This window comes from Pseudochaenichthys georgianus, chromosome 17 (genome assembly GCF_902827115.2).
Source record: "Pseudochaenichthys georgianus chromosome 17, fPseGeo1.2, whole genome shotgun sequence".
Taxonomy (NCBI): domain Eukaryota; kingdom Metazoa; phylum Chordata; class Actinopteri; order Perciformes; family Channichthyidae; genus Pseudochaenichthys; species Pseudochaenichthys georgianus.
The window spans coordinates 16,163,523-16,177,359 of record NC_047519.1 but is presented as its reverse complement, the minus strand read 5'-3'; the positions used below and the strand labels follow the sequence as shown (position 1 = coordinate 16,177,359).

Sequence of the window (13,837 nt, the reverse complement as noted above, 5' to 3'; positions counted from 1 at the left end):
CCACAGAGCCATCTGTGAACTTCAGGCCAAAGTGTTCACTCCGGCAATGTTTGCACCGTGTTTAGTGTCGGAGTTAAGAAAACAATATGAAACATATTTGGATGACCCCGCTGATCTAGTTTAGATTGGATCCCTATATCTAGGGTCAGCCTTTGCAAAGCTTGTCATTCATGACATTATTTCTGCAAAGGTAAAATGTTTTAAATACTGTTTCACTTGTTTTATAAAAAAGGAAGAACAAGGCAGATCACATTACTGGTCAAAATCTTCAAACTAGTTATGACATGTTAAATAACACCATCTTGCTCATCAAGGTTTCCTAGTTTCATTTTTTAACTTAATTTGTGGCTCGTCTAATTGCTATAAACAAGACCGTTTTTTGTTTAACTGAACAATCTTTCTTATCCCTTGTATATCCCACAGATAGCTCCAATCTTAAAAAATCCATATGTAACAAAGCGCTGGTTTCCTTGACAAAATGCAACAGGAGTACTTCATTGGTTTTCTGGATTAACCTCTGTGGCTGACAAACGCTTATGCTAATTACACATGTTTGCATTTATGATTTTTGCAGATAAATTGCAAAGGGTCTAAGTAAATTGCTTACGTCAGTGTATAAGAAAACCACAGTTGCTTAGATTAACCGTAAAGTAAATAAAGTAGTTGAGTCTGGCATTTAGTGAGATGCTGTTATATGTCCTTGATAACCTCTTAAGTCTACACGTGTGAGCAAACACCTTATTGACGACACATAAAGACCTCAAACCAGTGTGGTGGGTCCAAAAACCAAACCTTATGTCACGGCACAAAATGTGAACATCTCTTGAGCTAACCACAGACGAGATCAGGGCATTGGAAGTGCAACAATGCTGACTCATTTCAGGGTTTAAGGACTCATTCCTGTAAGTGTCCATATGCCTGTGTGTGTTGCGCTTGTGTGTCTTCGAAATCCCCCCAGAGAGCCTAATGTTTCATTTGGCGACTCAGTGGACTGGGACAAAGTACTGACAAACTGTCAATCCACTCTTTGTTCCCAGGCAGCCAGGTGGGCTATCTCGCATCACCACTTGTCTAGGAGTGTGTGTGTGTGTGTGTGTGTGTGTGTGTGTGTGTGTGTGTGTGTGTGTGTGTGTGTGTGTGTGTGTGTGTGTGTGTGTGTGTGTGTGTGTGTATCATCCTGTCACCCACAATCAAAACATTTACACCACAATAGCAGATGCAGGCAAACCAACAATTAAACCCTGTACACAAATAAACTATGTATGAATTATGTATTGATGAAGCATGGCGAGGCGCTGTAATTTGTTGATCACCGCTTTATCAGGCTGAAAGGATTTCCTATGAGTCAGGGTTTTTGTGGAATAGAGCAATTTGAAACCAGAGATCTAACTATCTGTTTTGTGTCGGGTATGTTTGGTTTGTGTGTGTACTTTTGCACCGCTGTGGACTCTCGGGGGGGGAAATGGAGATATGCGTCTGATGACTCATTCGCAGAGACAGACAGACAGGTAAACCTGCAGAGTAGACTGACTGGAGAAGAAGAAAGGAGGCAGGAATAAAGGGAAATAAATTAACAACGGTGCTGACTCACTGCATTAAGCTTTCAGCGGGAGATCCAACCACATTAGGGGGCTGATTATCAACGAAACATTACAGTCAATTCAAGGTACATTCAAATGGAATTGTGACGAAGATGGCTTCGTCACAGTGAAATACAGGATGGTTATGCTGGGCAATTTAAGCAAAAATTATATTTGATTAAAAAAAATGATTCAACCTTTCTTTGAAAAGATCCACCCATCCGCCCATACAGGATCACACATGTCTACAGTTTTTATTTGCTCAGAATGTATTCATTCAATGTTTGTCCAATTTAAACAGTAGCATTTTCTCTGTGCTGTAGCAAATGCTATGTTGTCTTTGTGTGAAAAAAGCCAGAAGTGTGTGTGTGCTGTGGTAATTCCTTCTCCTCGCTTACACAGTTGTTTGTTTCCTCCACTTTTCACACCGAAAAAGGAAAGTACACATTGTACAAGATAACGTGATATTTGCATAAACAAGTATATGTTTTTGATTTAATGATATCCAAAAATGTCCATATATGACATGATACATTTCTCTACCACTAAAATCAGACAGGAAATAGCAACAAAACAAGGACAAACTACGAAAATATACATGTACTTTTTCGAGACAAATAAGAACATCTATACCAAAATACTCAACACACCGTGCCAACATTTACACTGGGCAAGCTCCACGACTAACTTCACAAAGCACCTTCAGATATCACCAGGACAGACAGACAAATGAATGACCAGAAAATCAACAGATAGAAAGATTGATAGAGGGATGGGTGGATAGCCAAAGGAGAGAATGAGGAATGTTTATACAAAAAAGAAACAGAAACGATATTTCTTTAAATGGCAAATAAGTCATTTTTTACTTTGTTACTTAAGACTGATTTTATTTTTTGTAAATAATGCAACTTTTCTCTTAGTGTTTTCAGTTAAAGCATGTAATTTAATGTTATGTATATTGATGTAGTTTTATTTTTATTTTATTGCCAGTAATCCAATTTAGAACGCCATGTAAAATGGGTGACGATACATATGGGAACTGTCATGAGGTCATTAACATCTGACATTGGTGTCATATAGAGAAGATGGAAAGAGTCAGTGAATGAGACAGGATATATAGATAGATAGATAGATAGACAGAATATATGTGTATAAATAAATAGTTGGATTACTTTGTCATTCTTTGCTCGGCTTGATTTTGATTCCACACAAGGAATTCTGGGTCGTACCTATCGAGGGGGGACAGGCAGAGAGAAACAAGAGAGGTATATGTTGGCTGTCTGGCAAGAAATTATTCAATAACCGTCATAAAAGTAATGATCAGTAAATATAAATCTCAATATGTAGCCACTACACTATCTTTCTCTCTCAACATTTTGTTATCAGGCAATGGTGGAGGAGGTGGGCTGGTGAGGTGCATGCATTTAGAGCGGGTGGTGAGGAGATGGTGGGTATGTTAGTTAAAGAGAGGGTCCTAGGATACAAACAGACCATTTTAGAGCCAATTATCAAAATACCTTCAGTGCTATTAATGCTATTCGCTCATCCATGTCATCCTGTTTTGAGCAATACATCAAGTTATTATGAGATTGGCATGTTTGTCAACCGTGCTGGTGACTATAGATGACAAAATCCTTAAAGTGTATTTTATTAAAAAATGTTTGTCATTGAAAATGACTAGCTTTATCTCAGAAAAGCACGGCTGAACGACTAAGCTAAATGGTGAGTAAATGACAAGCTAACAATAAATTGTTTCCACCAAGGACAATCACAAAACAATATTGATAGGGAAAAAGGGGTATAAGTACGCCCATTTGAGATGGACTGGAATAGAGCACCACGTGGGCAATAACTTGCAACTTCAAATCCCCAAAAAACTGCTATGATTGAATTATACATTCCGTAGGAATACATGGTAGCCTATAGGGTCTGATACAGACATAGGGAAGCCAGAATATTGAAAGATGGACTCACATAACATCGTTAGTTTTGGTCTCTTGAAACTGTTACATTTGACTACTGCAGAAACCCAATGTTCATATATAAGTTAATATATATATATATATATATATATATGTTTGAGGGACCCTCCCTTCAACATAATGTGGACAAATAGCATGTTTTCATTCCTACAGTGGAAGCACTGCATGTTATGAAGGTAAAGCACAATGGCATGCATCAGAAATCAGTCCTTTGAATGTAGCAGTGCAGATGTGTTGATGCTGGAAGCTACACAACAATGATGCTGAAGCTCAAGATTGAACAAACAGACAATGTGGGTGCAATGTGCACAGAGAAATAAACACTTGGACAATGGGTGAAGGAAAGAGCCATGGCAACTACAACAAAGTCACCTATCCTAATGACACAGAAACATTTCTTTATGCTTCCAAATGTGACCATATAATAAGCCGTTCAGCACAAAGTGACTTCGTCATTTGAAATATGATATTTTAGAAAGAAAAAAAATGTTCTGCTTACACCTGAGCTGAAATATCACAAAGAGAGACACTTCAACTTTAAGTAGGCTGCTTATATCTGTGACAGCATGTCTGTGCAGTCATAGGACAGAAAAAAAGACTAAGAAAGAAAAATCCATTACACAATTGGAATAGTATCAAACTTGATTATAACTAGGACAAAAGAATGATACAAAATCTACTAAAGCGGCTCTGTATACGTCTCTCTGTTGCTCTTTTTTCATCTATCTTTCACTGTCTCTCTTTCTTTCTTTCTTTCCCTCATTCTCAAACACCCACTTTCGTTCTCTTGGTCTCAAAGCAGACTCCATGCACTTCCCGCATTAACGGTGTCTGCCTAATACACAGAACGTTACTGATTGCACTGAGACACTCCAAACTTTTAAATTGGACCAAAAGGTGTGTGCAGGAATTTGTACGGCAGTGTGAACAAACCCCGACACCAGGTAAACTAGAGAGGACAGTGAAAGATGTGGCGTGATGTGTGCCTTATACTAAAGCCCAGATTCAACCAGCCTTTTACCGCAATGGACCGTCAAATTCAGACAGTCAATTATCTGTTGAAGTGTTACAAACTGCAGTCACCATGCTACAAATTGAAACTTTGACACTCTTCAATTATAATGCTTAATGTGTATATAATTATGTTTAAACCGGTGAATCTGGCCCTCAGTAAGTTCAGTGAAAGTGGAAAGGGAGCGGAACAAACAGGCTTCATCATCAAGTCAGAGCTGATTGGACATTTGTCTTTTTGTTCTCACCTTGGGTCCTTCTGGATGCTGTCCACCGATGGAGACCGGCCTAGGGTGGCCTCAGGGGCGAGTGCTGGGCCCGACTTGCTGTAAGGCGATTCGGTGGATGGGCAGAACTGCAGAGTGCGGTACGGGTTTCCATAGTCAGCAGCCCCGCCTCCTGCGGCAAAGCTGCCTCTCTGAAAGGTTCCCGCGGCACTCTGGCTTCCTGTTCGCTGCAAGGGGATTGGGTCGACACCAGGGGAAGACGGGGCTACAGCAGGAAGTGGAGAGTAGGGAAAGATCAGATAGTTGAGGACATCTTGGTACAATTGGTTTGCCACTGGGTTTGATGTAGCCGAGGATGGGCGGGGTGAGGGGGAAAAAAGAAATCGGAAAACAAGTGCCACCACAAGGATGCAAGTACAAAACGACACAATGAGAAAAAGCAACAACACCAATGAAAAATAACAGGAAAGAAAAAAAGTGAGGAATCAAATTAATAAAAAGAACTCTAACGTAAACACAAATGTCAAACTACAGTGACAACTTAAAGCAACATTATATACCTAATAAAACTTAAAAACAGCTTACATTGTCAAAACATTTTGATGTTACACTGACTTCCTTTGATCAATGAGGTTTCCTGATGGACAGAAGGCTTTAGTTGTTGCTAACTGCTAACAGTAGCTGTAGGGAAGTCGCCAGGAATTGGAGCACTGAGCCCTATTGTGTTAACAACGATCACTAAGGAGATCTCTAGACCAGTGGTTCTCAACTGGTCAGGCCTCGGGACCCACTTTTTCCTTTGTTAATAAATCGCGACCCGAAATGTTGAACCACTCAAATCTATTCAAGAAAAAATGGTGCTGTAATATATACGCCTTTCAGCATACAATATTAATTAAAGTGAAGTACAGTGCATGTATCCCTTATATCCCTTTACAGAACTAAAGAATGCTTTTAAAACAGGTTTAATGAGAAGATGGAATCAAAGCTGAACTGTATAACACAAAAAGGCACACATGCTGAGCAGGGGGGTCTGGGGAGATGCTTCCCCAGGAGATTTTTAGAAATATTAACATATAATCTACGTATTCTGGTACACTCTGAGAAGAAAATAAATAAATCTATTACTACCCGACATTTTAATAATATTTGATGCTATTGTTTGTTTTTCACTTTGTTCTGACAGCTGAACTTGCTGCTCCACACAGAGAGAAGAGCAAAGAGGAGATAGTCTGTGTGAATTACTTTAAATCGTGGGTAAGGGTAGATAGCTCCCATTGTTTCTGTGACCTGTCAATCATCAAACCGGGGGTCATATTTCATTATGTGTTCATTTGTATCTGAAGTCATGGATGTATAAAGAACAGTGTTGGGTGTAACGCGTTACAAAAGTAACGGAGTTACAGTAATGTATTACTTTTTGCTGTAACGAAGTAATATAATGCATTACTAATGAAATGTGGGTAATATACTACCCGTTACAATTCTCAGCAACGCAGTTGCAACACATTTTAACCCAAAATGAAATGGTGTTTTGTTTTTTAAGAATTCACTAACATCGCGAGACATTCCAACACCAGAGAAATATTGTGCCGGTAGATTAGTAATGCTGCGTTCACACCGGACAAGATGCGATTTTTGGGGGTGGCGCGATTACATGTAAAGTCAATGCAGAGATGCGGATAGATGCGAATTCGCTCCGACGGCGCGCACGAAGCGGTGGACGCGGTGCGAATCACACGACTGAGGCGATTGAAGGGGGCCGCGTCGAGCGTCAAATTCACGTGACGCAAAGCCAATCAGCGTTGGGATGATTGTAACATTTTAAAGTTGGAATGAAGTTTCTGAGTGAAAGTATGAAGGAACAGTTAGCAGTTGAAGTCACATGAAGATTTGTTGAAGTCTGAAGAATGTGTCCATTGACTTCAATGGTTAAAAATGTGATGAATTATGGGATGTATCTCTGGAATTATGAAAGTTATGAATGATAAAAGTAATAGCCATGGATTCCCGACCGAGCTGAACGTTTTGATGTTTGAACGGAGTTTCTGCGATGTTCAATGCGGGAGGAGAAGACCGGCAAAATAACGGGCGGAATAATAAGAATAAAGAATTTCGTGCGTAGAAGAACAGATAGTTTGAATGCTGTTAACAGCATTCCCACTAAATAAAGCAAAGCTATTGTGTAATACAATATTTGTATTGCATGTATTTTTTTATTATTTGTAAAAATGTCAGTTAATAAAGCTTAAAAGAATAAAGATATTTTTGTTATCCAAACGTTTGACTTCTTTCTTTTATTATTTTGGAATCGAAACGGGGGATCGATAAGAACCGGAATCGATAAGCAGAATCGGAATCGATAAATTTCAGACGGTACCCATCCCTACTGTAGATAGGAGTAGTGGCAGAAATAGACTGTGAGCCCCCTGACCTCTTATTATTTGCATTTAATTTCTGCTTTAGTGGTGCCAAGAAACATATTTATACAAAATCAAATGACCTAAAAGTAATTAGCACACAGTGAGGGTTTGGGGCTTCAGGGCAGTGGCCCAGTTTGCCCAGGTGATAGTCTAGTCAGATTCAGACGGAGAAAGGAATTGTCTTCTTGCTAAAAAGTGGCTCAGAAACCATTTGGGCATGATAGTACCACCAGCTTGTGCTGTGGGGGGTGAACTGGGTCAGTATGTGTGTGTATCTGTGCACGTGTGTATTTTGGTGTGTGTGTGTGTCTTGAAATAATTTGAATAACCTTGAAACATAGTCAGGCTTGAACAACTACTCTTCGTGTTGCACAGATAAAATAACAAAAGATCTAAGTGTAAAGAAAAAATGAAATTCAGAGCGCTGCGGTCGTGACTTAGATTCACTGCCACAAAGCTGATATGGTTATTGAGTCATTTGTATGCATCTGTGTGTGTCTCTGTGTGTGTCTCTGTGTGTGTGTGTGTGTGTGTGTGTGTGTGTGTGTGTGTGTGTGTGTGTGTGTGTGTGTGTGTGTGTGTGTGTGTGTGTGTGTGTGTGTGTGTGTGTGTGTGTGTGTGTGTGTGTGTGTGTGTGTGTGTGTGTGTGTGTGTGGTGAGCCAGCACAACCTCAAATCCTTTAATCAAAAAAGTGAATCTCAATTATTTTGGAACCTAACCTTGTGTTGTGCGTCGGCAACTGTGTTAAATGTTTTGGCCAGATTCTACTGTCACACATGTACAAGGAGTGGACTCAAAAGCATGAATGCAGACACAGGATTCAAGTATCAAAAATACTTTTTACTTGAAAAGTAGTATAGTACACAAATATAATGAATACCAAAAGCACAGGATCGACAGATCCAAAAAAAATGCATACAAAGATAAATCTACACTAACGCTTACCTTACAAAATAACTAGACAAATACTATTACCTGTTCTTACCTGACTATAACTATATATGTGAACAATGACCGTAACGATAACTAGAAGAATTTGGATAACTCTGGAGAGTTTGGCAAAGGACACAAGACAATCTGGCAACAAACAAAGGGAGACAGGACACTATACAAGAGGTAAGTGGACACAGGTGGAAACAATCAGGGGTGGGGCAGACACTGACGATGGCGGGGAAACAACCAAGACAGGAAGAAAAAGGAACCAGAAAATAAAACAGGAAGTTGAACATAAATATCTAAACTAACAAAAAACATTTAACACAGTTGCCGACGCACAATGAGAGGTTTTTCTTGCATATTTTTCTCTCTCTGTATTTCTCTTTACAGCAACCTACATTGTTCAGGGAACCAAATCTGCAGCAAAGCGTTGACAACATTTTAGGACACGGTTGATTTGCTTTGATTTCAAAGCACCCAAGCTAACGCCCATGGGATTAATTGAGATTAATTTTCAGCCTTGAAATGTATTAGTTAACAGACTGTGACTGAGAGACAAATTGCCATTGAGACCCCAATTGGATTTGCCTACCTGATCTGGTAAATAGCTACTGTACACATGATCAGATGGGATGAGGAACTCTCTAATATACAGCAACCTTTAATATTACACCATTAAAAAAATCACCTATGTCTCATACCTCTCAGTATGTACAGTAATACTTTGATCCATCAATTCTTCTATGTTTCATGTGATGTCTTCTTTTACTCTATGTTACTAAATTTAGAAGGGTCAGTAGGTGATTTACAGCTGTTGCTATTTATAATTCTGGACTATTTGAAGCACACTTCTCACTCTAATCCACTCTGTAGTGTTTTATAGGTTCCTCATTCCCTCCTGTTCCTTCAACCTCTTTGATTCCACTTACTAATAAATGATCTCCATAAAGTGTTTATAAGTTACACTTTATGGTTTCATTTATTAAAGGTAATAAGGCATTTACTTATTCTAGATAGATAGATCAGTTATGAGCAACAACCTTTTGGTTGTTTTGAATGTTATCAGCCAATTTAATGGGGGTGATCAGTTTTGATCAGCCCCATAGAAGTGGCTCATACTTTCTTTATTTTCAGCATACCTTGTCCTCTAAGGTTGGGTTTGGTGTAGACTCGGTCCTCATAGATAGGGTCGATGTGGTGTTCAGGGGACTGCAGGGGTCGGAGCTCAGCGCCCAGGTGACTGAGCTGGCTGAGCTGGCTGCTGTAGGAACCTCTGGAGCCTGAAAGGCACAGGGAATGTTGAGGTTAGGTATCATGAGCAGTATATAAATAATGGTGATCCATAATTTAAAGCAAATCAGTTCTATTTTTTAAACTACCCCTTAAAGCACATTTAATGAATAACTGTAATATCTTGATTACCATGTCATAGCCAGATTAACATGCTTGGGGGCTTCGTATCCTGAAACTTAACTAGTGGCCGTCTTTATACTGACACACAGTTGGTGCCAACTGCCAAAGTGTCTGTGTGAGATGCAATGGCAATTCAAGTAATTTGAGCCTATCCTCATTATTACTAGGTTTTAGGTAAGGGTTAGTCTGAACATGTATGACGAGTGCTACATTCTACTGAGCTGCGTGAGAGGGAGGGGTGAAGGATGGGTCAAACTAATACACTATGTCACATGTGAAACAAATTGTAAAAAAGCAAGCAATAGTTATTGTGCATTAGTTCTGAATGAATCACTAACAAAGGTTTTTAAAATAACAAATCCAATATGTATTTGGTTATTAATTAAGAAGCTTATTTCATGTCACTAATGTAATGCTGTAACTTTAAAGGGGACCTATCATGCAAAATGCACTTTGTGATGTCTTTTATACATAAATATGTGTCCCTGGTGCGTCGGGGAACTCACGCAGCGTCAGAAAATAAAACCCTCTCTCTTTTCCTCCGTACCCAAATCTTTTGAAAACAGGGGTACAATGAGCGGATGCAGATTTGCTGCCGATCTGACGTCAAATCGGCAGCGGACCCACAGAAAATTGTTATCAGAAACAATGCCTGACGTGTTTTGGACGTAATCTCGTCTTTATTTACATTAGCAAGCTTCACTAACAATCAGAGCTAACCTGTACTGGAGAGCACATGTGTTTAAAAAGCAGGAAATATAAAAAGGAACTCACCTTGTGATAAACCCGCAAGAGAAAAAGCATTTGAGCTCCATACTATTTCAGAGATAATCTTTGATGTGGTTTAGAACAGGATGGCGTTTTATCACAACCGAATTTAACTTTATCTCCGGTAGAATTCTGATCAGGCATTAGCTCCGCCTCCTCTTTTTGTTTTTTTAAAGCTAAGGACCCAAAATCCGCATTTCTCTAACAGGGCTGCAAAAGAGGGGTATGAGCAGTATGAGGCATGGCTACAATGGGTGAACTGTTTGGTAGTTTAAGCAAAAAACTTCACTGACATGTTTTGTATAGGTATGCCCCTACAATATATGTTTCCAATATAGCATAATAGGTCCACTTCAAGGCAGGTGAGTAGAAGGCTATCTACACATCATTTTCAATTACTTTTGAATTGGACAAGTTCTAAAAATGGATATATGACAAATGGATTTCACACATCCACACATAAGAGAGTAATCATTTAATTGTCCTGACCTCTACCTGCCAGGCTACCAGGCCTTTGCAGGGTTGCGTTGGCGTACAGCTCGTGGGAAATCTTGTAGCCGTCTGGTCCGATGTGATGCAGCATGCGCTTGGTGGGCGACAGGGTGGCGTAGCTGCCCACCACTGAGCTGAGCTGGTGGATGGGCGACGAGCTGTGGTTCCCTGGGGAGGTTGTCATGGGGAGGGGGGAGGAGGAGCCAGCGGCACCCGATGCTACCATGTTGATGGGCGATGAAGTGCTGCAGGAGGAGAAAATGAAATTGTTTGGTTGGTATTTTTGTCAAAAAACTAAGAAACATTTAAGACTATAAAGTATCTATACAGGCTAAGACAAAAAGGGGAACTCAAAATCGATGTACTTGTTGAAGGGAGATTTATTCGACCTGTGAAAACTGTCGTTGACTATAATGTATTGTGCAGTTCTAAACTTTGTCAAACCAGAAAAAGTCAAATGCTTTGGGCTTGAAGAGTATTTTTAGCAGAAAGCATGCATATATCTTTAATCTTCTAAAGCTAAATTAATTCAACTCAAAAGGCAGCCTGTCATTCAATGGTTTGTATCTTTGAAAATGTTGGTATCTCTACAATATTCAAATGTGTGGGTTTGAACACAATTTTACTAGACAGCAGTTACACTGCACAGTGAACACACTGGATGTATTTTCCAATGTAAAGATTGCAATTCAGGAACTTTGTCCAAGATGTATGTGTTTCGCCTAGACTGCAGTAGCGTGGACAAGTTACAGAACATACTATTTTTAAAAGATTTTTAAGTCGACATGTAGCCCAATGCATTCAGTCAAATTCCAAGGCTATACAAATATATTGTTACACATAACCAGATTAAGACTTTATTTTAGACATGTAACCATGTTTTTACTATATTTAGAATAACATTTGCAATACATCTGTAGTAATGCTCATTGCAGCACTAATTCAATTGGTTTCCACCCATCTTCAATTTCAAAATTCCCTAAGTACTAGCGTCCTGCTAGTCCAACATGAAAAATACAAGCTGGACGTTTCTTGTAAAACAGACTAAAAGCTTTAATTCAATTCAAAAGGATTGTATCAATCCCCTTAGGGGCAATTAGCTGCGTTTAGCTTTAGGGGTTTTCAATGCCAGAAATCTCAGCACCAGGTGAAGTAATTGCTGAGTTATTGATCAGAAGATATATTCCTTTGTGCTTAGGGTCCAATAAAAAAGTCTTACGTAATGGTCTGCTATTACAGCCCTTATTAAATCAACCGGTCAGACAGAAGTCGAAACCAACCTGTAGGACTTGGCGAGCCGGTTTGGGGACTGTTTGGGCGAGGACACCCTCTGTAGCGTGGCGTAACTGGGCATGTCGGAGGACGCTGATCCAAGACGCTGCAGCTTGGTGGGGGATCCCATCGCCTGTAGAGGGGAGCTCACACGCTGAAATAGAGAAGGTGTACATCATTAAAGATGTAAAGATGTCACTTTAAATATTCATTTACTCTCCTTGTTCATATCATTATTTTCAGACGGATGAACATCTCCCCCCGGAGCTGGAAAACCAGACTCTAATCTGAGATAACATCCTGATGAAGAGGATTGGAGACCAGACCAAACATGAAGGGACGACTCTGAACTTTTATAACCAAATGAGCACGAAATCTGATTGCGAGCAATGGGCCGCCAAATGAAGCTCCTTAGAATTCTTAACGTACATTTATATTTTATTCCAATTGGGGGAAATCCATTGATGAAATATGTGCAAGGTGGTGCAGTTAAAAACCTAAAAGGTACAATTTTAAGTGCTACATTGATTTTTAGATGGTCAAGACATGCTGAAGTGGGGATGCTTAGTAAAAAATAAAGTGCTGGTAAATCTGCTGAAATTAATTCAAATACACTTTGTATTCTTAAAACCTCCAAACTCTCCGCCTGGAGGTAATCGCAGTGCAGCAGAGAAGCAATTCAAGTGTAAATCATCACTGAAGAGGCTAGGATGTATTGCAGGTTTGGTGAATTGTTGCTGTACTGCTGACCGATTTAAGAATAACTACGAGAGATCTCATAAACCCATTCCACTAATTGCAAGAAATATGCAGGATAAGCCATTTTTTCAATGTTACCACAAAAGCAGTATTGTTGCTTACATTTCGGCACAGTTTGGCTACCACAGCATATACCACTGAGGTACCACCATGTCTTCACTCATCTGTTACACATTTAACACTTTGTTGGTGAAGCAGTTTGCAGAACATGAAACAGGGGTGAAATGCTCTGCAAGTCATGACTAATATGTCTGAGGGCAACATCGATCTATTACTGAAAGCTTGTAATGTATTTTTTCTTACATAAAAGGTGAACTTGTAGTATTTTTGAAAAAATAAGCCACCAAAACTCAATTAAAAAGACTGTGCCTTGGATTAGATTTACCAGCTCCAATACTTTTTCTCTATAACGGACCTACTTTCCCTGGCATTCATGATTGATTTCATTAAAGAGTTACCGAGGGTAAATGAAGCAAGCACTCCAAGCTCACTGACTTTCTAACAGACAGTTAGCAAGCTAATTATGTAGCTCAGTCCCAGCTCACAGTTAGGGTGACAACAATGTAAATCCTTGTGTATCCGAAACTTGGTGTTGATCTAACACAATGTGTAAAAGTATCTCAGACCACTACTTCAGCTAAATGTAGTTATCTGGCTTTAACCAACAGTGTGTGTGCTAATACAAAGATATTACTTCCACTTCTCTAATGTCTCTCTAAGCTCTGCGGAAAGTTGTGTTTTTAGCAATTCATTGGTGATTCGGCACACTGAGCACACAGATTGACAGCAGAGAAAGATATGGCAAGACAAACATTCAAAAGCCTTTTCTAATGGTAACTCTCAAATCATTGGTTTCACTCGGTTATAGTAGTGTTATAGTAGTGTTAAGTTTCAAGGATTCCACCAATAGGGGTCTCTGAGCAATGGTTAAACCATATAACAATTCAGACGCATTACAGTAATCCAGTCAGAT

The 13,837-nt window shown here is 39.5% G+C and overlaps 1 protein-coding gene across 4 annotated transcripts in view; it reads right to left on the bottom strand.

Moving 5' to 3' along the window:
- The window catches only part of ctnnd2b (catenin (cadherin-associated protein), delta 2b), a 218,098-nt gene that overhangs the window by 56,299 nt on the left and 147,962 nt on the right, over window positions 1-13,837 (bottom strand). For 3 of the 4 annotated variants that reach the window (XM_034104424.2, XM_034104425.2, XM_034104427.2), the window contains 5 exons: window positions 12,114-12,259; window positions 10,831-11,078; window positions 9,300-9,440; window positions 4,822-5,065; window positions 2,753-2,809 (listed from right to left, as the gene is read on the bottom strand). In XM_034104424.2, coding sequence (XP_033960315.1) covers window positions 2,753-2,809; window positions 4,822-5,065; window positions 9,300-9,440; window positions 10,831-11,078; window positions 12,114-12,259 — 836 coding nt within the window. The remainder of the gene's footprint in view (window positions 1-2,752; window positions 2,810-4,821; window positions 5,066-9,299; window positions 9,441-10,830; window positions 11,079-12,113; window positions 12,260-13,837) is intronic. The other variant, XM_034104426.2, reaches the window with a different exon arrangement.